General features: G+C 35.9%; 1 protein-coding gene across 3 annotated transcripts in view; it reads right to left on the bottom strand.

Moving 5' to 3' along the window:
• PALLD (palladin, cytoskeletal associated protein) overlaps positions 1-20,489 on the bottom strand; it is a 190,734-nt gene extending 170,245 nt beyond the window's left edge. For 2 of the 3 annotated variants that reach the window (XM_053974899.1, XM_053974901.1), the window contains exons 1-3: positions 19,995-20,489; positions 18,703-18,753; positions 11,998-13,038 (exon numbers count right to left, since the gene is read on the bottom strand). In XM_053974899.1, coding sequence (XP_053830874.1) covers positions 11,998-13,037 — 1,040 coding nt within the window. In that variant the 5' untranslated portion in view covers position 13,038; positions 18,703-18,753; positions 19,995-20,489. Of the gene's footprint in view, positions 1-11,997; positions 13,039-15,964; positions 16,048-18,702; positions 18,754-19,994 lie in introns of those variants that run through there. The other variant, XM_053974900.1, reaches the window with a different exon arrangement.
• Between the last annotated feature and the right edge of the window lie 5,747 nt (positions 20,490-26,236).

The following is a 26,236-nucleotide window of genomic DNA, read 5'->3' as shown; positions in this document are numbered from 1 at the left end:
TGAAGTACAGGTTTTAGGAAAAGCAATAAGAGGATAGGCACAGATTGTAGTACTAAATGCTTTTCCACAAAAAAGGTATCTCTTTTTTGTTTTTGCAAATTACTAAAATAATTTTCAAAAGCAGAATACTCCATTAGTAATATAGACAAAAAGTATACAGTAAAACACTAGGAACTTCATCTGTTCTGTTCTATGTTTATGTATCTTCTTATAATGTTCTACTTGTAGTTTAATTAGTAGAAATAAGTAAAGGATATTTCAATTGAAAGACAGTGTCGCTGGCAAAAAAGGAGTCAGATTGTAGTATTCCTTCTAAATCTGCTCCCAGTAACCTCAGCTTCATCATTTGTGAGCAGGAGGTAAGATTTTTGATGATAGTAGTGGGAGTCCTAAAAGAGATGTCAAAACCAGATTGTACTAGCAAAGAAAAAGTTCCAGTAAAGGCTGTGCCTTAGGCCTCTCTCTAGCATTGCAAAGCAGCGGCTGTTTCTTCAGTTCTTTCATTTCATTTGTATGCAGTGTAGTTTTCTTGCACTGCCAATTCACAGAATGCCTTAGTCATATATGGGAAGAGCCACACATAGGGTCTGTGGTTCCTCATATCTCCCACTGTCAGACATTTGCATTCCGAGAATCTTTATTAGCTGTGTGGAGAGCCTTTCTAAGGAATCAGGAGTTGCTTATTTAGTCTCTGACATTCCTTATCTAATTAACCTATTGCATGGGTAAGCCCAGATAGCTGCCAAAAGTGCAGCTACAGTGTTGCCAGCCACCACTATGCAAATTTCAGTTAAAAAATCAGACATTTCACTTTGAATTGCAGTGAAGTTGGATAAATTGTTCTAATCTACATACCTTGGTATTAGTCCTACAGTTCTGGAGGCAGCAAAGGGCAATCTATTTACAGAACAATGGTTTTGCCTTCAGCTTGTTTCTCAAAACTCCTGTGGACTGGAAAAGCAAACTTCATAGAACACCATGTAAACTGGGTGTAAACAGAACTTTAACTTAAGTGAAGACTTCTGTTTTCTAGACTGCTGCGCTTTTGTTTGTCCCATGTTTGTTCTTGCAGCTGTATAAACCCTACTACAACATTGAGTCAGGTTTCAGGTTGTAATAATCCCTGCTGCAAATGTTAAGATTAGTAAGATTAATTATTTTTTTTAAGAAAAAAAGAGAAAAGAAAAAAAAGAAACATACTTAGGTCTACTGAGATTACTGCAACTGCTAGTTTAATTGATGGTGGAGGGTAAGGGGATCTGGCAAGGCTCTGTAAAAAACAGTGTCAATAATAGATTTATCAGGTAGTGTGTCTCAGTTGGAAAAGTGAACTTAAGTTCATAGATTCATAACATGTCCCATAAAAATTGTCTGATTATGGGCCTTTCCCAAAAAACAGAACTGAATTTGGTTTTCACAAAGATTAGGATAAATTCTCTTAATTTCACTTGAAAATGGGGAACCAGTAGTCTAGATTGAATAATTTGCTCTAAGATCAATGTTCTCACATTCTCTGGGATGTTAAAAGAGTTCACAGTTAGTAATAGGTGCCCATCAGTTGTATAAATGAGAGATGGATTCTCTTTGTCTAAACTTTTTCCCTTGGCCACCTGAAAAGCACAACTTTATCAAATAGGTAAAGATAAAGAAAAGCTGTTCACATATTATACAAACTGATTTTATAAAGCGCTGAAATGCTCACGTGAAAGGCACTGCATAACTGCAAAGTAAGCTATTTTTATAATGCTAATGTATGCATGAATTGCAAGTACATAGTATTAATAACATTAAACAATGAATCACTTTGATTTGAAGCAGCATGTTAGCATTAGACTAAAGGAAAAATAACAGATATGCCTTCATAACAGATTTGTTGCAGAAAAATTTTAGTCTCCTAAAATCTATCCTGAATCTAATCCTAAATCTCCTAGTCTCTATTCTGACCTGCAGGTAGCTGAAAAAAAAAAAAAAGAACCCCAGTATTTTAGGAGTCATTCTATCTGTAAATTACCTTCAATCCTCAGGCATTTTAACTTATTTCCCTTTCCCACAGAAGTCAGACCTATTCAAGTTCACACTACTCCCAATCCTAAAGCTGTGTACTCATCTATGCAGAGTAGTATCACACCAACTGGTAGCACACTACTTGTAGGCAATAAGGTTCTTGGAGACAGATCAGTAACAAACATTTTGAACATGCAGTAATTCAGTACATCAGATGAGATACTTCTGTATAGGTCTTTGGCCCTTCTGCAACTTTCCCCTGGCAAATACAGGTGAAATTATCTAGTCGAATGATTCCTCTTATTTAATAAATAATTATAATAAAAAATAATATTATAAATAAATAAATAACAATAATATAAATAAATAATAATTCCTCTTATTTAATAAAACTGCACTTTTTCTCTATCCAGATTAGCTACTTATTTAAGTAGGATAATTTCCTGATTATAGAAAGATATCATATGGGTATTGATTCAAATTTTCAATACTTAAACAAGTCCCTCAGTGTTTCAGCTGTTGCAAATTTTTTCCTATTCCTACTGATCAATTCCCCTTTTGTGAGTCACTTCAGATAAGGCAACTTACAGAAGCACAGAAACAGAAATAAAGTACATTTCTTAAATTAATAAATGTGAAAGTTTTTCTTGACCACAAAAGCTACAAAACACTTAAATCTCTAAGGGGACAATATCTTAGTAAAGATTTATTCTGTACAAAGCTAATCTTCCAAATTTTGTTCATTATCTTAAAGGAAATTCTACCTCCTCACTACATAACTACATCATTTTTAAATATCCCAAAGTGTAAAAACCCCAAATAATCTTTTAATATTCACTTTTTTTCTAAAGCATGCAGAATGTGAAAACTCATGACAACATAAAATATGTACTTGATGTTCTTCCCCCACCACACACCCCAAAATGTGAGCAAAATTGTACAAGGTATAAAACCCTCCATAGCTAACTCCTTAACTTTCCTGCTTTCTTTATATCTTTTTGCTCAGGAAATGAAATATGGATACTATGAGAAGGACTTGAACTTGGATGATCCTTGTGGGTCCCTTCCATCTCAGGATATCCTATGATTCCATGACTTACTTGTTTATTTTCCTATGTTACACAGAATAGGAGGACAAAGGAATTTCTTTTACTCCTTTTACCAATGCATGGGCTGGAAAGGCAAGTCCATTTACTAGTAAATGAACCACATTTCCAGCCCACTTAATAGAGCCCTATCAAACCATAACACTTGTTAGAAAAAACACACTTTCCAGATGGGTCCTAGAACCAATAAAATAAGCTCATTATTTACCGCTGTTTAACAATTTTTCTTCTATGTTTGTTCTATTATAAGCTTTTAGTCCATAGCCTTTCCTACCTCCCGCAAAGCCCTGCCAGCTCTTAGAGCCCAACCTGAAGTTTAACATTTTCAGCCATCGGCTATGAATGTTTGCAGAGAAGTCCTATTTGTTCGATTTCATTTTCCATATCTTTAAAGGTAGCTTTCACATTGCCAAGAATGCATTTACAGAGTATATTTCAGACATGACATATTTTTATTAGAAAGAATTTTTAAAGCATCAAGTTTCAAAGTTATACTTATATTTACTTAATTTATATTTATAAAGCAATGTATTGTGTTTTAAAAAGATATGTCCTGTTTAAGTAACATTAATAAACTGCAATAATTGCCCTTAAGAAGGTTAAAGCAACCCAAGATGTGGTACTGCCTTTAGGCAAAGGAGCAAACATGTCAAAGTGTATTAAGCATGATATTTTAAATGGGATTTGGAATGGCACTTCATACCTGTTGAACACTGATAAGTAATGATGCTAGAATTACTTACTTCAAACACTTCTCTGTGAAAAGCCTCACTAGTCTTTTCTTCTCTTTCAGTACAAGTAAAATATGCCTAAATCATGTAGGTTAATTCCTGCCTCTGTTCTACTTAGTCTCTACATTTAGTTTTAATTTTCACAGATCACTTTCAATTAGTCCATGACAAGCAGATTGCTGACGTATTTCCTCACTGTCAGGCTTCTTGGCAGTTGATGCTTTGCACAATACTGGAAAGGCCCTGAGACAGCATATAAGATTTATACAAATAAATTCTGAAACATGAAGTAAAAGCAGCCTCTTGGAATTCTGCCTCTGGCACTGTTTCAGCCCCACTTTTGTGGAAAATCTGTATTTTAAAACTACTTCAATTAAAATTTGTTTTTAAACTAAAAATGTTTAACATGGACAAAGCTTGTGTAGTGAAAGAGCTTTCTGAAGACATGCGGTGCCACATTATTTTAAAGTTCATCCAAGTCTCATCCAATTCCTATGTAAATAAAAGGCAAAAGTCATTTATGTTTTTTCTACTATGTAGATAGCAGCATAATTTTTATTACTTTACTTTTAAGCTTTTCATGTTATCCATCAAGTATTTTGATAACATTTTCATCTAATCTCTGTGTCTTTTTATAAATACTAGTCCATATGTTATTTATTTTGGGAATATTAGCAAGGAACTTTAGATCTGCATTCTTTTAATGAGAGGGAGAAAAAGAAGAATAAAAGAATAAAGAAGTGAACTGAAATGTTTTTAAAGTTTCAGAAATGCAATCAGAAAAACTAAACCAGAGACACTGGCACTCACAGAGAAAAATAAAGTACCTGAGATGGAATTCTCTTCCTAATTACAGTTTAAGAGAGCAATTCTAGTTCCAATAACTATCCCTTTGTTTTTACATCTGTCTCTTACAGCACTCATCTTCATGCACCTCACAGGCTTTATTTTTCCAGTTTTCAGGATGAAAAAAACCCCACACAAATAACAAAACAAAAGCATGAAACTTTTAAACCCCAAAATTTACAAGAGTCATTTCCACATTCATGAAAAATGACAGCTGCAAAGAAAGAGAGCCTGGTGATGCACAGAGCCTGTATAATAAAGATGAGGAAATGCTTACATCATGTAGTCAAAACTGTTCTAGAGAGACAACAAATAAATGAAACGTAAGAATAACTCCAGTGTCCAGAATCTAAAGTTCCTCCTTGGGGCTTTTACAAAACCCAACAAGTAAAGAGTTTGTGTCCCCATAGGCCATCTTCCCAACCACATCCACACATTCTTTTAGATCTTTGAATATTCATTTTGTAACATCAGCAGATTGCTCTGCCTGTTTTCTAGCAATTTGTTTCTTTTGTAAGACCTCTATAAATGATCCTTTGTAAAGATAATTTCATACAGAAAAGAGCTGTGCTTTCCAGGTACCGATTTTAAATACTGTACTCTATGTGGTGTTAGACAGGCAAGCAAGGAAAAAAAACCCACCCTTTCAAACAAAACATTTGGTTATCATTATTGCGGGTTAATTCTAGGAGGAAATTAAACTCTAAATAAGCCACTCCCCTTTTCCCTGCCCCTTCTGGTGAGGGAGGGGCAAAAGCAGAGCCTATGGGTTGAGATAACAATTTAGTGAAAGATGGTTTTCTTAACATCTAAAGAGAATTCAAAATTTTCAAAATCTTTTGTAGCAGACCTGAAGGAGGAGAAGGGAGTGGAAGGCTGTGGAAAATCCTCCTCCTCTGTTCCTCCTATAGTCTGGGTATGATTATTGATGAATACCCAGAGGTATCGGACAAGACCAGGCCAAGTGAACAACACGGAATATACACATCCCTTATGACCCTCATTGCCCTTGACACCACCATGTCAGAAACCAAGATCTTGTGGTACATCAACAAAGCAATCCTAATCCCTCTTCCTACTTGGAAAAACCCATATGGACTGGGTTAGGTGCCATACCACCATGAACAGACTGAGCAAGGTGGTAACCTGCCATTCCTATAGAGTAACAACCTGGCTACACCCACACGGCACTAAGCTCTGCCCCCTCTCTGCAACCAGACAATCATATACCAGAGTCTCCCAAATGCTGTTCTTAAGCAGCACCATGGCAAATCTTCTTTCCAAGTGGTTCTAAGGTAAAAGAACTTACTTACAAGTTAAGAAAACTGATGCACTACTAGTGTTGCTCTGATAGGCCAAACTGTTTTTTAAAGCAGGTGGGTACATGACCTACAATGGCCTTAACCCCACTGTGTGTTTTCCCCAGATGCAGAAAATCCTGAGGGTATGGCCTCTTATTGCCACAAAATGAATGGAGAATGGAAAAGGAAATATCTGAAAGATGCATGCTATCCACCTCATACCTGCAGGCCAGAAATCCCTATAGGCAGCCACTGCAATAGCTTTACCATTTGTGCTGGACTATTACCCCTCGATTCCTCAGCAAAGCCCACTGGTCCAGAGCACTGTTCTAAAACAAGCAGAATTAAGAGCAGTTTCACAAGTCACTGAGGTGACTTTCAACATTACATTCCAGATCTGCTCTGAAAGAAAATTCAAATTCCAGAGATGCCTGGAGATGGCCAGGCCTTACCTGAAAATCAGCAAAAGCAAGAAACAAAAGACACAAGAAAAGCGTGGTATGGTCCAATAAACAAAGAGTATAAAAGTAAATAAATGAGGAGGGAAGAAGGGTTAAAAGAATAATGAGGTCAATGAGGTCAACTGCAAATAGCTATTATTTCAACTTGTAAATGAAAGAAGAAAGAAATGAAGAAAAAAGCCCAACAAAAGTAAAGACATTTTTGATAAAGAGAAATAAAAAAAAATATTGTGTCAGAAAAATAATGAGGATACTGACATATAATTTTCATATTGATATGAAAGGGAATGATATTGAAGATATTTTATCTTCATTTGAGTGCAAATAAAATACTAAAGGACAACATATTACTGCTGAGCAGATTTCTTAAATGAGTGTACTGCCAGATTAAAATGGCTAAAAACATTTTTCTATTTAATCTCAGCAATAAGTATGCTGTTAACACTTTCAGATGGTTGTCAATGCTCCCTCCATACACAGAAAAACATCCAGATCTGCAAACAGCACATTTTTGACCCAAGGAATTCCTTAGGTACAAGAATATTCTTCCATTATTAACAAGCACCCTCTGTTTGCAAAAGGCTAGTAAGAAGACAGATTAGCAGGATTCTGCTCTGGAAAGATTAGTGGAGGACCATGGGAGATTTCTGTATAAAAGTATGTTTATTGGAAAAACATTTTAGTAGAGAAAACTATGGGGAGAATTTAAGAAAAATGTTTATATTTGTGAGCAATTTGACAACTAACTTCATGAATTATCACCCTTAGGAAATAAATGTAAGATATTCTGGAGACATTATTTACAAAAGGTTGCATAATAAATAAACCACTATTTCTTGTTGCACTGTTCTAGATATTAATAAATATTATAACACTGAAATAATGGAGCAGAAACAATTGCATAAATTGTCGAAGTATTTTAGATCAATTCTAACTGCAAAATATTACATTTTGGGACTCAGGTAAGAATCACCTCAAAGCTCAATACAGGATTGATTTTTTATTGTATACAAATAATATATATAGCTGTTATTGATTTTCAAGTCACAAGAGCCCTCACACAGAATATATCCTAATCTTTTTTTATCTTTTATGAATTATTTCTGCAATCACTGTAGCTACCATAATGCTTGTAATCTACTAAACTCTGTTTTAGGACAGATTTCATAGTTCAGAAGCAAATTTTGGTCTGGGGGAAGTAAACAAGAATGGAATTAGCAAATACTTTAAACAAGTTCATCATAAAATATCTTCACTAAAATTTCCATCTTGAATAACACAAGTATGTATATAAGCTAATGAGAATATTTTAAAAGCAGGACCTGCACCATCTAATTCTAAAATCTAACATAAATACTTAAGATTCTACAAATAAAAAAGTAACACAACAATTTTGAAGATGACTAATAAAGAGTTTTTATAAGAAAGCAAGGAACACACTCATGAAACAAGTTTTGTTTTTAAGTAAGGACACCTAGAATGGTCAAGTATGTCCCATTACCACACATACATAAATAACTATTCATATTTGATAAAAATAAGTAGCACTAAAGCCTTGCCATTATAGAATTAGTAGAACATCTCTATCTCCCACCAAGGCACTGGTGTTTTACTACAACTACAAAATCTACCTCATAAGAGACTTCAAGAAATAAAACTAAATTCTATCTCTAAACCTCAGATTTTCCTACCTCAAATCAAGTCCAGCAAAGAAGCAGAAACTACAACTGGGACACCTCTTGCCAAGACTTAAAACTATCAAATTTCCAAGACTTAAAACTACCAACTGCTGTGTAGGTAGTTTAATCACTGTTGTCCTGTACACTTGGGTTTTTACACATCTGTGTGTAGATCTGTGTTAAGCATGAATTAATCTGATGTTCAATTTTCTTTGCATCTCTGCCTGATGGGAGGACTATGGTGGTGCCACAGTTTATTGCATGTTTTTAGTCTTCAATGCCTTTAAAGCCTGTAAAACTGGGTAAGATTTTGAAGCTGTAGAAGTCAACATAATTTGGTTTTATTATAAATTTAAGTATTGTACTTTGCATTTGTTTCTTTTCTAAGAACAGTTCTGGGTTACATGCAATGTTATTAATGTTGTTAATTAATGTTTCTAGGTGGGGATTTTGCATATTTGTTACAGTCAAATCTAGACAAACAGTACTTACGAGAAGAAAAGGATTATAATGAGAGCAAATTATTTCCTTAAAGCAAAGAAACTCTGTTCTTGTCATGTAGTATGTGGAAAGTGCCTTATTTTAGCTTTGATTTTGATTTTTTCTTTTTTGCATCAATTTGCTGTGGTAAAAGGAAAAGAATATATTTTGCACAAAAATTTCAATGCCTCTTATGCTACAGATGCTGGGTGAATATCTGTAAATATTTTAATCACAGCTTACAGCTCAGGGTAGACCTCAGAAAATACTTTAATCACGGCTTACAGCTCCAGGCAGACCTCTGAAGCAATTAAATGTTCAGGTAGTGAGGTGAATGCTGAAGAGGTCTAAGTTACACCCAGCTGGGATTTGCTTCAGCTAGCTCAAGGCTAATATGAGTATTTTAAACACAGCATTGCAGATGCACTTTGAAGGACAACTACTGACTGATAAATTAGTTTTGAAAGTAAGACAAATTTTGTTTCAACTTATATTTTACATGTTTTAGACCTTCTTTAGAAGGCAGATATCCTAGAACTTTTTAAATCACTCTGTACTTTACTAGGTCTTAGGCTGGAATCTGGGTTGCTCAGAAATGTAAGAATTCTTCTGACCAGTGACAAAATATTCATTTTAAGAAATCTGATCTTCTGCTAATAGAACTAGTAAGTTAGACACTGAACTTTGAAAAAAAAAAGTAATGATTCTTGAAATGTAACTGATTATTTGCTTTTGGATTTCAGCACTAAGATTCTAATTGTAAGTTCTTCTGCCAAAATATTTTTTTTTCTACTTGTAGTACAAAGCTGCTTTGGTCAAGTTTTGTCACTCACACCATAACACTTACTGTTTTACTTTCAGCTGTGTATGGCTATGAACATCTAAGGAACCTAAATTTTAAGAGGCTTTCCTAATCAAATAACCTTCAAATATATACTATGTCCTTACACTACATTTGATGTTTTCTTCAATTATACTAATATTCTGCAGCATTGTTATCTCTATCCTCATAAGAAAAGTAGCAGGATAAAGAAGGATTCTAGCTCAACTTTGTATAGACTGAGGACTTAGAAAGTTTAGCTACAAAAAGCTATGAAAAGGGAAGAAAGCCAGTTCTGAAGATTACTTGGGTCCAGGATAAAATATGAGGCATAGAAAAGCAGTAACATGAGAAAAGATCAGAAAAGCTTATGCAGATTCTTTTGAAGGCCTTTTCCTCTAGTGTCAATTGGATGATTTCATAGTTGTCATTGCTTGATGCAGCTTAAATATCAGCTGTATTCATTATTGCAGTGGACATCTTTTTGAGTGCCTGGCAAAATAAGAACTTAGTGAGTTTCTTGTCACCATTAAACTATTGTTACTTTCTTATGACTTTAGGAAATGTGGCTTCCAGTTTTCTTCCTAGCTGAGGCAAAAAAAAAAACAACTGAACAAAAAAACCCCACAAAAATCTGAACTGCTTTCTACTTTAATCACGCTTATCACACAGAGTTCCAAAAACAGCCTTTACAGTGGCTATGTTATTGAAACTGGGTTTTCTGGGAAAAACCAGAAGAGCTGCAGCTTAATTTCTACAGATTGCATTGCTATATGCAAATGTACAGACTATGGCAGCCCTGGCTCATGCCCTTTTCTACATTTCCTGTTGAGCAGATTTTGCATATGCCAAATGGCTCACTCTTACACTTCTCACACCAGGTAACTGTTCAGCTTGTTCCATAGTTCTTTTGGCAATGCAATGCAATACCTTCCTAATATCCATTTCTACTTTCTACCTATTCAGAAATCTTCACAAAAACTTAATGCCTTTTACACATTTCTTTTTCTGTCCAGTTACTTCAGAAAACTGTAAATATTTTGAATTCATATGATTATGGTCTGAAGATTGTTTCCCACATATATTACAAACCAGAAACCCAGTCTAATGAAACAATTGTCTAAGTAAAGCGCTTTAAAAAACTGGATTATTTTCATTACCAAAATACAAGAGAATGGTCAACTATTATTGTATCACTGATGTTTTGCTTTATTTTTAAACCATGTAAAACTCCCATTTACAGAAAATACTTCTGAAAGTAGCACAGACATTCTTTGCTTGCTCTGCAATATGTGGGTGGTTTTAAATATGCTTGTCTTTTTCCACTGCAGCAAATTAACTATTTACTGGATATATATAGGATACACCATAAAACTCCTTTTCATATCCAGAAAGAGGAACAGTGATGTGCCTAGATGATACTATGAAACTGTTCAGAAGTTCCCAGTAATGCTTTTATAGTTAAAAATCCACAACATATTTTTCTGCATGCATTCTCATCTGGAAAGAACCCCTTCCTTTCCCCAAGAATCAGACTTTGGAGTCTCACCCAAACATCACTCAAGTGTTTGCTGTCTCTTAACCCCTGAGCGAGCCTTGGTTTTTGCTCTCTTGGCTCCACAGCAGTGCTCACTTGCGGACTCTGTGCCGCCCGTGCTGTGTGTGAGTGACCTCTTCAGCCAAGTCGGTGTCACTACAGAAAGGACACGCAAAAGAAGTGCATGGACTTCCGAAGTCAGTAGTTTCTGAGGTGCAGCGGCCGTCTCTTGAAAATCCATAAGGAAACAGAGACGAATGGGGAAATTTGTTTTTAGTGGAAACTTTGAAAAAGCAATTTTTATTAGTAACTGATATGTCTTCTTTCAGTTGTCAGATGGAGAATTATTAATAATTATTAAATAAAATCAATTCAAGAATGGACCATGTATTAATTTGACTGTCAGGGAGCTTTGCAAGAGCCAGAAAGTTAGCATGAATCATATTTGCCACAATGCAGTAATGGCTGTATCTACAGACTGCTAACATAGCACAAGTATGTATGTCAAAAGGGAAATAAGACAGAAGTTACAAATTAATTTATACTGATGTGATTACTTAAAAGTACACTTGATTTTACAATAACCAACCATTATGTCAGCAATGTTTTTCATTACTCATTTCCTCAGTCATTAAGAGCCTTCTTATTTTATGATTCTGCCCAAGTTAAAATTCCAAAAAACAGTTTACAAGGATTTTGGAGACATTCTAATTAATCAGCAGCAAAAACTGTATCGTCTTTTTGAGATATGCTCCTTAGGAGCAAGGTGTCTCTTCTTTTACCTGGATTGATGAAGTTACAATCACATAGAATGTTGCTAGAGCCAATTCTGTTTCTAATTTTGCACTGTGGCTCTTAAATCAAGCAGATGTTAATTTCCTAAGCAAACAGAGTGAAACATTCTAGTGAAATAAGGACATTAGAATGTGTTATTCTTTGTGCTTTGTAAAATTGCATGTGACTGCCTCTAAGCAGGTCACTGTCATAGCTGTCCTTAAGGTATCTTCCACAATCAGGTGACCTAGCACTTACCTGACATCAGGGACTGGGTTGCCAGCAACTCTGCACTCCAGCAATACTTTGTTTCCTTCAGCAACTTCCTGGCTCCGGAGCTTCTGAGTGAATAGAGGTGGTGAAAGTTCATGCTCTTCCATGTTGATGAAGGGACGGCACAGGACCATTTTGCTCTCCATGATGCTCCCCCTTCCAGAATAGTGTTCTCCATTCAGATGAATTCCAGGTAATTTTTCCTCAGGCTCAGTCTCTTGATGTGGTTTGTCAAATTCCTGGTTCACCAAGGTACTTAAAGCTGGTTGTTTCTTATTAGGTGACAGGTATCCACTGTCTGGAGAAGAAGAGTCCCCATCAGGACTACGGCCTCTTGTCTTCGCTGCCTGTCTAAATATAGATGATAACTCCTCTATGAATGTGGCAGCTTTGTCACACAGCTTGTTCCTGAAAGGAGCTTCTCCCTGTGATGTCGATTCAGAGTTCGGGCTTGTCTTAGGCATACATGGACCACCTTTCTCTGAAAATTTCAGGCTTCTGACAAAGCTGGGACTAGCAGGTAGAAAAGGTGAGGTGCTTGCTTGTCTCCTAGTGACAAAACTATCCTCTGTCTGAGGTGCAGTGGATTGCTCTTTCTGATTCCTTGGGAGAACTGGACTTGCAGCAGATGAAGTCCAACTGCTTGCTTGAGGTGTCTGTAAAGTGTCTTGCTCATGCAGGTTGGTGTCCCTGAAAGAAGGGTTTTCTGAAGGGCTAGAAAGAGAGGTGTTGAGATAATGAGTAAAGTCCGGTGCTGTGTTCTCATCTTCCTCCATGGAATTGGCAATGGCTTCTCTAGCTATGTCAAGGCTCTTACTTATCTCCTCCTGGGTAAGGAAGGCAGAAAGTTCATTTGAAAATTCACCATTCTGTGTGTCTGACAGGGAATCACAGAAAAAGTCATGGTAAGATGAAGCTTCTGACATATTTTCAGGATATCCCTTACTGCTGCTTCTTTCTGGAGAGTAAGTCTCCTTCAGCATTAAAGACAGAGACAATGGTCGGCCACAGCTTCTGTCTTGCATCCTGGAAGACACAAGAACAATTCCTTAATGAAAAAAAGTTATATCCTAGTTCCCATAAGCTAGGCACAAAGCTTTAAGATAAGCAGAACATAATGGTGTGTGACATACCATAAACCTTGTTTTCTATTAGAATAAGCCAGGACTGCAAATAGTCTAGGTGGAAGTGAGAGCACTTAGGAGTAATTTTCCTCATGAATCTTCCCTCAGAAGTATGAAGACATCCTTTGCCTGTATATTGCCTAGCACAATCTTGATTCCACTGGATCAATATGTATATATGCTGTTATTTCCCATCTGATTAGTTATTTTACATCAATTCTATTACACTTCTTTTTTTTCTGGTTTTAGCCTTATGAAGATTTTGGAAATATTTTTACTTTTCTCTTTCCCATAACATTGCCTTCCAGACATTAAACCATCAAATTCTGAGAGTAGTGTTCAACTTGAAACTGTTATGAGGATACACATAAGGATATTTGGATTAGAAATTCCAAGTTATCCTTTCTGTTTAATGTTGATAATGTTTAATATTATTTTACTTATTGTGCTAACATTTTTAACTTGTTACCAATTTAGTAGCACTTCCCCCAACACTGAAAAATGAAATATCAAGCTACCATATGCTAGAAGTAAAGCACTGAAGAAATAGATTTCAGGACCTATATATCATCCTCCTCAATGGAAGTGTATAATGTATATTTTGTACCAGTTTCACAAAGCAGAGAAGCATTTATACCTCTCCAGTTTCCCAACATGACTTCAGAATTACGTTGAGCATTCTCTTTAAAGTCAGCAAGAAACAAGACATCAGGGAAACCACACTTTCCCCAAGGAAAGGACTGGCCTGAAAATCTCCTTGCTGAAATGTATTTGTCTAACTGGTCAGTAGATTGTGGCTGATGAGATCTGAAACATAATTATTGCTTCTGCAGAGCATTTAATTGAGTTGAACATCAGTGGTTTTAATTACCCTGAAAAATTCTCTTATTCTAATGATAATTTCTACAAGAAAAAAAATTACATAAGATTAAAAAAAAATTCCTTTAATTCTCTACTGATAGTGGAGAAATGGCTTGACAATCACGCGATGCACTCGGATGTATTTTACATCAGCTTGTGCAGGCTCCAATTACCTGTAGTCACTAAACCAGGGCTTACCCAGCATGTAGTCATTAAATGACTGATAGATTATTGGAATTCTTGGCTTAGCATATGTATCTCTTGATATGCCTGTTTGTCTTGCCAACAGATTACAACTCAACGCATAAAAGAGAAGTCTAAGAAACCCAAAGCATTTAGGGTTATTTAGGGTTTGATAGATGTTTTTATAGAATTCAGTGATAAGTTTATTATTTGCTGGGATTAAGTTTTCCTTTCCTGCTATGTGTGTTTACAGGGCAACAAATTTAGCAACCATGCCAATCTCTTGTCAACAAAATCTAAAAAAGTATATACAGTATAACTGACTACCACATAGCAGCTTTAAAGAAAGAATCTGAGAAGCCCAGCAAACAGTTGGTCTAGAAGCTCAGCTGTTCAGGCATAAACTGGATGAATGCCAGGGAAACAAGGGTTAAAACTGCAGAGTTTCTGCCTCTTTAATCTTAGTTATTTTTTAAAACTTCGTATTCAAATGAACAAAGGTGCTATTTAGACAACATGTAAATATCTGTGCTTCAAATGATATCTTTATTTAAATCGGACACACACTGGTTCCTAGCTTGTTCACATCTCAAAGTGACACATTACATACTCAGATAAACTTCCCTGACTTCCAACACTGAGCTGCTCTAATGTTTCAATGGGCTGTTTCATGGGTAGGAGGACAATCTTACTTATTGTTACACTTACTGTAACCCAACATGATGATTAAAATTAGTTTATTATGAATTAACATATTTCTTCCCAATACTCAGCTTTGTCATTGGGAAAATATAATGGCTACAAATATTGTAATTTTCAAAGCCTGGTGTCTAAATTTAGCTGAATCAGTCTACACCTGGATATTTAGATAAAGTTGATGGATTTAAATGTGCTGGTTTATTGCTAATTTCTAATGCTGATAAGCCTTCTTGGTGAGAAGGTTCCTGAAAATGGGTTTATATGTCTAGCTTTAGGGAGCTGAATGGAAGCTTCCAGGAGAAAGATGTTTTTCAGCCATACTGTAATACATAAAGTCACTATTCTTTTAGAGCAACTTGTAATCACAGAGAACTGGAGGTGAAGTATCACTAACCCTATCAAGTAGCTTAAAAGATCATAATTAGAAATTTTGAATGCTATTTCTAGCTTCTCCAAGTTAGACTACAATATATTTATAACAGTTTTCATCATCATTACTCATTAGGTAACCTGTAAAGCCATATACTGTATCATTTAAAGACACAAGCATAAATTTTGTTGCATGCAGATCAACATTATTACATACAGATTATTTATGGGGTCCTATTTGTATATATTTAAAAATTATGCCCTAGTAAAACCACATATTTTTATCATGCAGTTTAAATACTTATTCAAATCCCAATACAGATGTTCTAAAGAATCATATGGTAAATATTAAATTTGAAATGTACTGGATTACAATAATTTCAGAAAAAAATAGAGTAACGAATCAAATTAAGGTTTTGTAGAGATATATAGTAAAATATGGAAAAACATAGAAAAATAAAGGACTCATTTCAAGAGAAATATAAACATCCTGAATTTGCAGAACCTGCCAAATAAGAAATTATGAATTAACATGACCTGACTATTACTTAACATGACCTATCTCTTCAAAAGAATCGTATGAAGGATGAAATGTATCTAGTAAGATTTTTTAAAACAAAAAAGGCACATAATTTTTCTCTGAATTTTGAAATCCTGCAAAATTACTCCACAAACACAACAATTATGTTTAGCAGAAAATATAAAACAGATCTTACAATGAGCAGGCCAATATGAAGAGTTCAAGTATAATTAATAGTAGGTAAAGTTGTTTTTCTCCTTCTCTATCTGAATAGGCTTAAAGTTGCTCCAGCTCTTCACTGAAGCTTGCTTGGTCCTTAGTCGAGAAGACTGTGGCCTGTGTGTTACATCCGTCCTCTGTGACTATGAAATTCGTACCCCACTCATCTATATTTGGTAACTGAACTCATGTTTCAGCAGACTGCCACTATCTGGAATTCCAGCAGAAGCAATGTTAGGCCTGGATGTGGCACAAAGTTCTGTGTGCTTACTACTCAGAAATTCAGAGAACTTATCCATTCCCTTTCTATACCATTTTATGGTAACAGATTTTTAATGTTTTTAATTTATTATTTTCATGATAATAAATAAAATAATTGCCTTTTTCTACTAAGAATAGTTTAAAATCAATAGCTTCCTTGTGTACCTTAAAATCTTGTAGAAAACAAAAAATTAGAATAATTTAGGTTGGAAAAGACCCTTAACATTTTTGGACTTATGAGCAGAAATACTTTTTGTAATAACTAATAAATAATCTGTAACCATATACTACACTGTATAAATAAATTAACCTACTGAATTTTCATATCTCAAGTGAAATAATACTATAATCAGAAAAGAAGTATCTCCTTCAGAAAAGACACAGAAAATCCCTGGAAAACATGTATGCTTTAAAAATACCCCACAACTCTGACACATGTATTACCACTGAAACAATCAATATACATTTTTGGTTTCTATAGAGTGGTAGAGCATAACGTGTAAGAGAGTCAATTCTCCCTTACTGTCTCTGTTAAGGAAGTACTTTCACCTCATTAAACTCCTGTGAGAGTTTAGTCCCAGGGGAAAAAAAAAAAAAAACCTGTCCAAAAGCACTTTTTCAAGCACATAATTTCTGTTAAAACTCAGTGAAAGGAAGAAGTAAACATGAAGACAGTTGGTTTAATCTAGAGACTTTATCACATAGTTTCCAGAAATAAAAGCAATGTGTGGGCAACGTGGTTTCTGCCAGATTGCACCCTATTGGGAGTCACATGCTCCAGAGTGGATAGACAAAATTATAGCTCCAAAGAGATGTTACAGACCTCCGTCCCTTCTGCCAGCATCCATTATATCTGCTCTCAGATTTGAAATCATTTTGTACACTGGCATTTGCTCTTAGCTCAAGGTCTTCTAGATACTGCCTTGCATTTTTTACTAAAATTTGTCCCTTGGCAACAATGGAAGTGCAGTAGATGTACTCTTGTGACAGAAGAGCACAAGACACTCAGAGCACCCCACAGGATCCAGACCATCATTATGTACTAACAAGTGCCAGTACCACACATCCTAATTCAGTGGTTGATAGAGCATCTTGGCATCTTCATACAGGCAATTACTGTCCCCTAATCACAGCTTGAACAGACTCACTGCAGGACTGGGAATGCTTCACAATGTATACAAACCCCATTTTTGCAGCTTGAGATCCTTACCATGTTGTAGTGGAATTAGTTAAAAGGATTTTATTTCAGGTCATTTTACAGTGATTTCAGTGTGTCAAATAAGACCAGAACCATGATTCTAAAAATTTCAAGCTGAAAACTGTGCACAAAGAAGGAACTGGTTATCCAAGAGTTAATCACTGTATGCCTAATTTTTAAACAGAGTAAAATCAAGGTCCTTTTTCAGACACCCAGCATCTCCACTAAATGCCTAAGACTTTGCCACCTTGGAATGGGAGTAAAAAATAGCCTGCATATAAACAGCAACAAGCTGCCTTGGGCTATCTTCAGCATTTTCTAGAGGGAGTGGGTGGATGAAATCCTGGTTCTTGCAATTATTTGTTTAAATTTTCAGTTCTGGGAAGAAAATATATCTGCCTGTAGATATTTGCAGAGATATTTTAAAAGAAATTTAGATTTCTGAATACAAATAAAGTATTGTTTTGTGTAAATTAAGTATGCCCAATAATTTTTGTATAGCATGATAGAAACATTTGCCCAGAAAGTGAAAGATTTGTGTTCAATTAATTCCTCTTCAACTGTTAATGAAATGTTCTTCATAACTTGAAAATAGGGCAAGGTTTTATACAGCTCTATTAAGCTATGAGTAAATTTTCCCAACATTGTTCTTCTATGATTTAGGGAATGCTTATGTCTTTTGATCTGTACTGAATATTTTGGAATCAAGATCTTCCATTTTTATTGCAAAAACAATGTGTATTCTCCTTTATAGAAGTAGTAAAGGCAGTAAATCACTATAAACAAATGGAAAGCACACTAAACTTTGGAACAGTTACACATTTTGCAAGATAAACATGCTTTAATGTGCAATGATGTAACAATTTAGCATTTGCATATAATATTTTAAAATTAATAATAGCATCAAACAAGATTAGAGATATACAGCTAATATGCTCACTCCATTCCTATGGCAGTATTATGGAAAATTCAGCTGATGAACAGAACTCCACAGAGATAACAGTTTTCACTACCAATAGATTTGATAGAATGCAGCTGCAGTTTCCCTGAAACCTTAATGATAGTTTCTAACACTAGTCAGCTCGAGTCATTCCAAATCTCATGCCAAAAACCATAAAACTATTCTGTTTGTACCAGCTTACCATTTGATCTGATGAAGATGTTACATAATGCAAAAGATTTTCATCCTAAGATTTTAATTACGTAAAACCAAAATACAGTAATAAGCTCTTTACCCGAATGATTAATGTACTTACCTGAGAAAGCAGAACTCCTCTGTTATGGTCCTTGTTATTTTGTTTCTTACTCTAAATAGCAACAAGATAAAATACAAGTAGATAAGCAATCTCCTTTCCAAGACCTGAAGTCAAATACCAGTATGCAAACTTCAAATAGAAATCTCTAAGAACTGCTTCTACTTTAAGCAGCAGAGAGAGATACAACCTCCTTTACCAGTTGCCACAGAAACCTCCAGTTATTTTGAGTTACTAACAGACATTTTTTTCCACCTCTGAAAGAGCAAAGAAAATAATCTGGTTGCCTGTGCTTAAACAGACTGGGCCAATGTCTTGCTGTAGTTTGATGCATTGCATTGCTTTGTTCTTTAGTTTTCCCTCAGTATGCAAAAAACATTTAATTTTGCTTGTAAATACATAGTAAATGGATTTTTTTACATAGCTAGAGCTAATCTATGTTTTCATGGAGTGCATTGGAAGTATCTACCTGTCATATATGTATGAAAGTGTCAAATGTAGTAAGCAGTGTCAATAGTATTCAAATACAATTTTTCCAAGTTTCTCTGAGGATCTTAGGTGTGCAGTGGGAAAGCTTATACACCTTCAGCTTTTGGTAGAAGTTGTATTGGTAATTGGTCTGGAAGAAATACAGCAATTGTTAAAATTAAACTAATAAGAGAACAGAAATAGTAACTCCCAGCCTTCTTTTACAGAATATTTCATCAACAAAGAGATTGAGGGGCTGCAAGTAACAACACATCAATAAACTTTGAAAATAATACAACTTGCTAGAATTACTACAGCTGTGAATAGGAAAGGAAACCATAAAACAGAAAGGAAGGCTAAGTAACTCACAAAGAACTAATACCATTCTGTAAACTGGGAAAGAGATGAAAACTTCTCAGTCCAAGATCTATAGTCTATCTAAAGTCTTGATGAGGCAAACTACCTCATACTGAGAAACTTGTCATTGTGCTTCCCTTATTTCAAGACTACTAGAACACTTGGAATATCATTCTGTCTCAAGATGCCATCTTCTTTAACTTTTATTAGCCACACAGGTAATAATGGAACTCATGTACAAACAGCTACTTGACTGGTGAGCGCCCCCAGCATCCCTTAAAATGTCAAAGGAATTTTGTTAGGAGTTTGCACCCCTGTGCACTGTGATTAATACACTCTTGCATCTGCGGCTGTGAAGCACATTGTGCTCTCACGGATTTATCACACAGGCGAAGACACGTAGGGCAAAGCTGTTTGATCTTTGCCTATCAACAGTGTGCCCAGGGTAGAGATGTCTCTGTCCACGTTACCTGGAAGCGGGCGGTGCCCTGGGAAAGGCGGTGCTGTCTGAGCCTGCCTCTTGCCAGACCCTGTGTTCATCAGACTCCCTTCAGGGCCATGCCAGCATGACACGTAGTGCAATACAACAATGACACGCTGGTTTCGGGGCCTGCCTCGCGGCCTGGCCAGACCCTTCACTCCCAGCCCCGCGCACACTCTGGTGCGTGAGGCGCTGAGGGGAACACGCGGATGGGGTCCGGGGTTTGGAGAAGCGAGTGGGCACCGGTGAATAGCGACGGTGCTGGAGGTGAAGAGGTGCCTGCCAGACTCGGCGAGAGCGGCTGCTCAGGCGGGGCAGGCAGGGTGAGGCTCTGCGGTGGGGGGCAGGGAGCGTGGAGCCTGCCGGTCTGTGCGGCTGTGGCGGCAGCGGGTGCCCACGGGCCGAGCTCGGCCTGCGGGATATGTTGCTGTGCAGTGCGTCGTGGAGCTGCGGCCGCACCGCACCGGCGGAGCTCACCGCTGTGAGATGGCCTGGAGAAGGCCTTCCCACTGCCCGGTTCTATTACAATACTTAAGGCGTGTTATCTAGTGGTAGCAAAGAAATGAAATGAGGTGTCAACAAACTCTGAATTGACAGTCTTCTGTGGTTCAAGTAGAAAGGCCGTTCCACATTTTAGCATTTGGGAATGTATACAAATAAGCAAGCCTGTGTTACAGCTGGTTTTAGTACAAAAACTTTAAAAAATCAATTTCACGTTGAATTAAGAAGCAAGAGGGAAATGAGTGAAAGTTAAAGAAGGCATCACCAATGCAATCAATCTCATAAGGATAGAGAAAGCAAGGATGTCATTTGTCAATGTAGCACATGGCAATATAATCAAGATTGTATGACTATACAATCTAGCATGTAAAGATTTCAAATTATATGGTAAGTTTAAGAAATCCAAGCTGTATCAGCTCAGTGTAGTCTTACATAATTTTCTGAAGAAAAAAAGGGATATAAATTAGAGTTAAAACACTCTAGTGGAAAATCTGTCACAACAGTAACACTCAAACAAGCTGTTTGAAAGAAGAAAAGCAGCCCATTAATGTTAGATAGCTAATTTTTGTCCCGACTCTGCAAAGTAGAGTTAACACTAGTCTCTTTCTTAAAATTAAGTTTTCTTTTAAGAAGTCCATATACAAGACCTTAGCTCTAATTTTGTCCAGTTTTTTTAACTTAAATGCTTCAAGTGTTACTCTTCTCTCAGTTGATTTTGTCCTGTATGCTGTACATGTTAGTCATATTCATTATGGCTTTACCAATTATTTTATTTTAAAATTAATCACACTTGATATAACTACCTGTGCTCTATCTGAAAAGTTACTCCTCCTTCTATGCCCTGTAGAGTATGGAACTGCTTAATTCTAAGTGCTGCAGTCCTATTCACATTAGATATTACCTGTACCTCTGTGAAGATTATATTTCAAACAGAGCTGATTTTTTCTTTCATATAAAAACTACTTGCACTTATGCATCTCATAAAATTCCCATAGCTGGGCAGTGAGAAAAATGCTTTATAGCATCAGATGTCATTCTTTAATGTTATATGTGCTAAGATTTAGACTTTCCTCCTTGTGAGGAAAATGATCTCTATTAGATCAATTTTAGCTGCAAGCCTATAGTGCATATTTTACATGTTCATATTCACAGCCAGTCATGTATTTGGATTCCTTCTTAGCATGTGAAATGTATTTGATCTGAGCAGGCACAGACAGTGCTGAATTTCAATACCAGATAAAAGCTTCTTTCTTTACAAGGAGATTAACTTTGAAAAAGGAATGTGCTTCTTTCAACAAAATGTGAGATGCTGATCTGTAGGAAAATAAATATTTACTTCTCTCTCCTTTTATCATAATACAGCTTTACATTGCTTTACCTTTGTAACAGCTATTGCATGCTGTCTTTTCATTATGCCAAATGTATTCCTATGGCCCGTAGGAAGACTCCACCTGCCACCTAAAAACATGTCTGATGCCAGATGGGGGTAGACAGCTGTGTATTGCTGCCAGAAGTCATAGCACTAACAAAGACAAATGTGCAAGAATGTGACATCCATACTTCTGGAAAGAGGAATGAATGCTGAGGGAGGAAAATGGAACAGCTGATTACTTCCCCTGTTAGCTTCAGTAGAACTAAATTAAAAAAAAAAAAAAAAAAAAGATAAAACACAGCTGGCTATTTAGAATGAACTGCTGAGAGATTTGTCAGTCAGTAGCTCCTATTAGGGAGACACTTAGCTTGGGGATATTTTTGGAAAGAGTTTCCCTGGAGTTGGAGAGACTTCAGGCCTTTTGCTTTTTTCTGATTGGCCAACAGACAGGTGCTGAAAAAGGTGGCGGCAGAAATATTGCAGACATGGTGAATAACACATAGACAAGCAACAGCAACTTACTTCTCGTTTTATGATAGGCTATACTATGTAAAAATATAACAGAATTTTTCCTTTCTCTCTTTCTGTTGTTAAATGAAAAAAGATCAGACAAAGAACTGATTCATGTCGGTTGAAAATACAACTGCCTTCATTTAGAGTTTGGGAGGGGCGTGTTCTACTGTAGCAAATGTTTAACACCTTAAAACTAAAACCATGTGGTTTCTGCTGTGTTTAAAGTGTCTATGTCCTTCAAACAGAAAGGTACTATTGCATTATAAATTAATAATTTCCTTTTAGAGATAAATCATGTAGCAAACAAACAATCTTTAAAAATAGGTGCTTTTAGGAATGACATAAAGTAGGCCTCCGAGCTTGTGAGAGAGGAAGGGGCCTTTCAGTGGCAATGACAACTTGTGTGGCAGCACTGAGAATGCTTGTACATCTTCATTTTGGAATCAGTTCTAGAGCTCAGACCTCAAAATTTAATCCGCTGGTTCTGTCAAAAGCAAAAATTAGAATTTTGACATAGTATGATCTTGTACTGAGAAGTCCATATCCCTCTCTAGGCATTACGGCTTCAGAGCCAATGACTAAATTGGGGTACAATTGATGGGGTACGATCCTGATACTTTGGCATTGCCAGATTGGAAAAATTGACAGCCAGAATTTTTTTAAGTTAAACAAGCTGTCAAACACTCTCTCTATTTAGACAGGATCCAGCTTCTTCTTTTTCCTAAAGAGTGATTATTTCTGGTGAAAAAAATAAATTGCAGAGGCAAATCAAGTACATTTGGAAGGCAGTGATGAAAAACCATTTAATAATGTATTTCAGACAAAACATGATAGGTTTCTACTCACCATTAAACATGAAAAGTGCATGATAAGATGTGCACACCTCCTTTCTGTCCTGTTTGATATCTTGATTAGAATCAAGATAAAGAGGCAAAGTATGCAGTTATTTAAAGGTACGTTTTTCTGTGCTTTAAATTCTCCAGCATTAGATGTGGACCTTGTATTGTTTTTTCTGTATCAAAGAAGGAAAAATTCATTGTAAATTCATGTATTTCATAGTTGTTCAATGAGATGTCATTTGAGTTTCAGTGGTTCTTTATACAGCAATTTTCTGGTCCTTACATGAACCCGGTGGTACTAGTCTAGAAAAGGGAGTCTGATTGATCAGTGAAATAATGAATTCTCTTCAAAAAGTGAAATATCACTGATAATCATGCAAAATATTCAGTGAATCAGAGAAAGACTGCAGATCTGTGAGGAAGCAGCTTAGAGAGCCAAGACAACCACCCTTTAATGATGATGCAAGTATGCATTTGAGAGTTAAAAGCATCAGTGAGACAGCTGAGAGAGCCACTGAAACAATGATTCATCTAAATGGATTACTGGAAACACCACTTTCAGACTATTTGCAATACAATTTCTGGCTTTGCCATCAAAACCTGACTAAATCCAAGGAACCTGGCAGATGAAAGGGGAAGTTTTTGTAATACAAAAGACTCTAAAATTCGAAGATGCTATATGAGCAATCTAATACGTATATTATTTTCTTTGAAATTTGGGCAATGGTAAAACCTGGCTATAACCCAGAGAATTTAGGCAATAAATGTCTTACTGAAAAACTTTTTGCAAAAGCATTAACTGTACTGTTGCACATGTGGTACAGATAGAAATAGAGGCATATCTGGTGTGCAAGATTAGGATCCAACAGAAACAACCATCTAGGTTTTTCTTTATATAATGAGAGAAGGAAGGATGGCCTAACCAAAACAAACCAAACAACAAGCTGTTTAATTCCCTTTATTGCCAGTCTCAGATCCAAACAGTCTGGAGAGTTAAAGTTTGTGTTGATATAAGCAGGTTTAGAAGAGGTGTTAAATATATTTTATATGGAATTGGAATAATTACTATATAATACATGCATTAAATACATAATAATTATATATATATAAAATATAATTGAAACATTATATTACAGCTACAATATGTAAAAACACAGTATTCAGGAATTAGCAAACACAAAAATTTTATTATTTTCACATAGTTGTACTTACAGTATGAGAATATATTGCAGAGTTTCATGATCAGTTGATATATAACATCTATATAAGCAAACCAATACAAGATTCTTACCTCTATTTTTCATAGCATTTTCCCACAGGATGCATTTTAAATCCTAAATTGAAACCAGTCTTGTGAATGAAGGAAGGAATCACCAACATCTAAAGCTTTGCCTTGGGAAATGCTGCCTGTGATTTTTTAAACATAAGAGTCAATTACCTCAAAAGCCCATAGAAATTGGCACCTCTCCTTTTAAAACATTTAGCTATGTTTGACCAAGAACTCTTTCCTTACCTTTGTTCTACAAATTGAATGGATGGTGTAATATTCCAACAAGCAGTGAAGGAGTTCCAGCCCCGAGGGTTTTCTGCATAGCCAGGCTTGATGCTCTTCATTTTTCTGTGCACTTGTACTGGTGTGAGTGAGAGTGAGTTTGCAGTTTTGGGAATTGCACAGAAGAGATGTCAGATTCTATGCTTAGGGTTGTTGCTGTCCATTGACTTCAAATCCTTATGAAGTAAATTAGTAAATATAATGTGACGAAACTTTTAACAATAGTTAGCTGCCATCTTTCAAAGTTCATTGACTTAATGTATAAAGTTATTTAACTAATAAAGCTCATAAGATTTTTTCCTTACAAATATACAGAAAATGTAATATGTGGAGATAAATCACCCCTTCTAAAAATCCTGTATGAACTAAGAGGTGACAGTGATGGCATCTACAGTTTGTTTTCAAAATGGAAATGCTAAGGGCAATCTCACAGTTTAAAGTTGTAAGAAAAATTAGTATCTTTTGAGAATCAAGGCGAAAATAAAAGTGCAGAGAATTTTCTAATACATTTGCTTGGAGATAAAATAGAGCAGTTATTGACAGTCAGTGAGTTCCACAAAAAAAAACCCCAAAAAACATCAGAACTTTCACATGGTTTGAGGAAGGTCCTTTAATCTAAACGATTTTTTTTTTTGCAATGTTTATTATAGAGCTTTTATTCTAAGTATTTCACTATTATTAGAGCAGACATCATTGTTTTGATACTTTGGCAGCATTCTACATGGATAGGTAACTTTCAAAATGTTTTTAACCAAATACCTTAAAATTTCGGTCAGTTGTAAGTCAAGTAGAAGCTAATGCCTTTCTAGTACACACTTCAGTCCTTTCCCAAGTCTTTCAAGTTCCTAAATGTAACAGCTTTGAAAGCAGACTGTACATTAGTTCAGACTCATGGTCTGTGCATTGTACAGACTGGACATCTACCTCACTGCTAAGGTCTCATAGAGGCTGCATAGGGTTTACATGACATAGCCTTTCACTGCATCATTTGATTTCTGAATGTTTGATTTCGCAGCCTTAATATTATTCCTATACTTTGCATGAATAAAGATGGAATAAAGGGATACTTGGACATGATTATATAATCTTTGCTAAGACTTTCTGAAATTTAACTTTTAGAATTGCACAGATGGATGTTCCATGGACTGGTGTTTCATCATATGATCTCTCTGTGTAAGTTTAATTTATTTTTTAGGTTCTCCTACACTGGCATCTGAATGATTGTTATTTAATACATCCAGACACACATTTCCTCAAAAGTACAGTTCAAAATGTTAACAAGCCTTCATCATAAATCTCTTCAATCTAGTGTTTAGTGATGCATAGTGATAACAAAGGGTCAGTATTGGCCCTTTACTGAGCTTGCAGCCCTCACATCTTTTCAGAGCATTTCGTATGGGAATAGAGGCCTAAAGGTGGAGTCATTCGCACTATTATGTAGGTAGAACTTTGGG

Source organism: Vidua macroura, chromosome 4 (assembly GCF_024509145.1).
Source record: "Vidua macroura isolate BioBank_ID:100142 chromosome 4, ASM2450914v1, whole genome shotgun sequence".
Classification (NCBI taxonomy): domain Eukaryota; kingdom Metazoa; phylum Chordata; class Aves; order Passeriformes; family Viduidae; genus Vidua; species Vidua macroura.
Note: the sequence above shows the minus strand (reverse complement) of the source record. Positions and strands in the feature narration are given on the sequence as shown.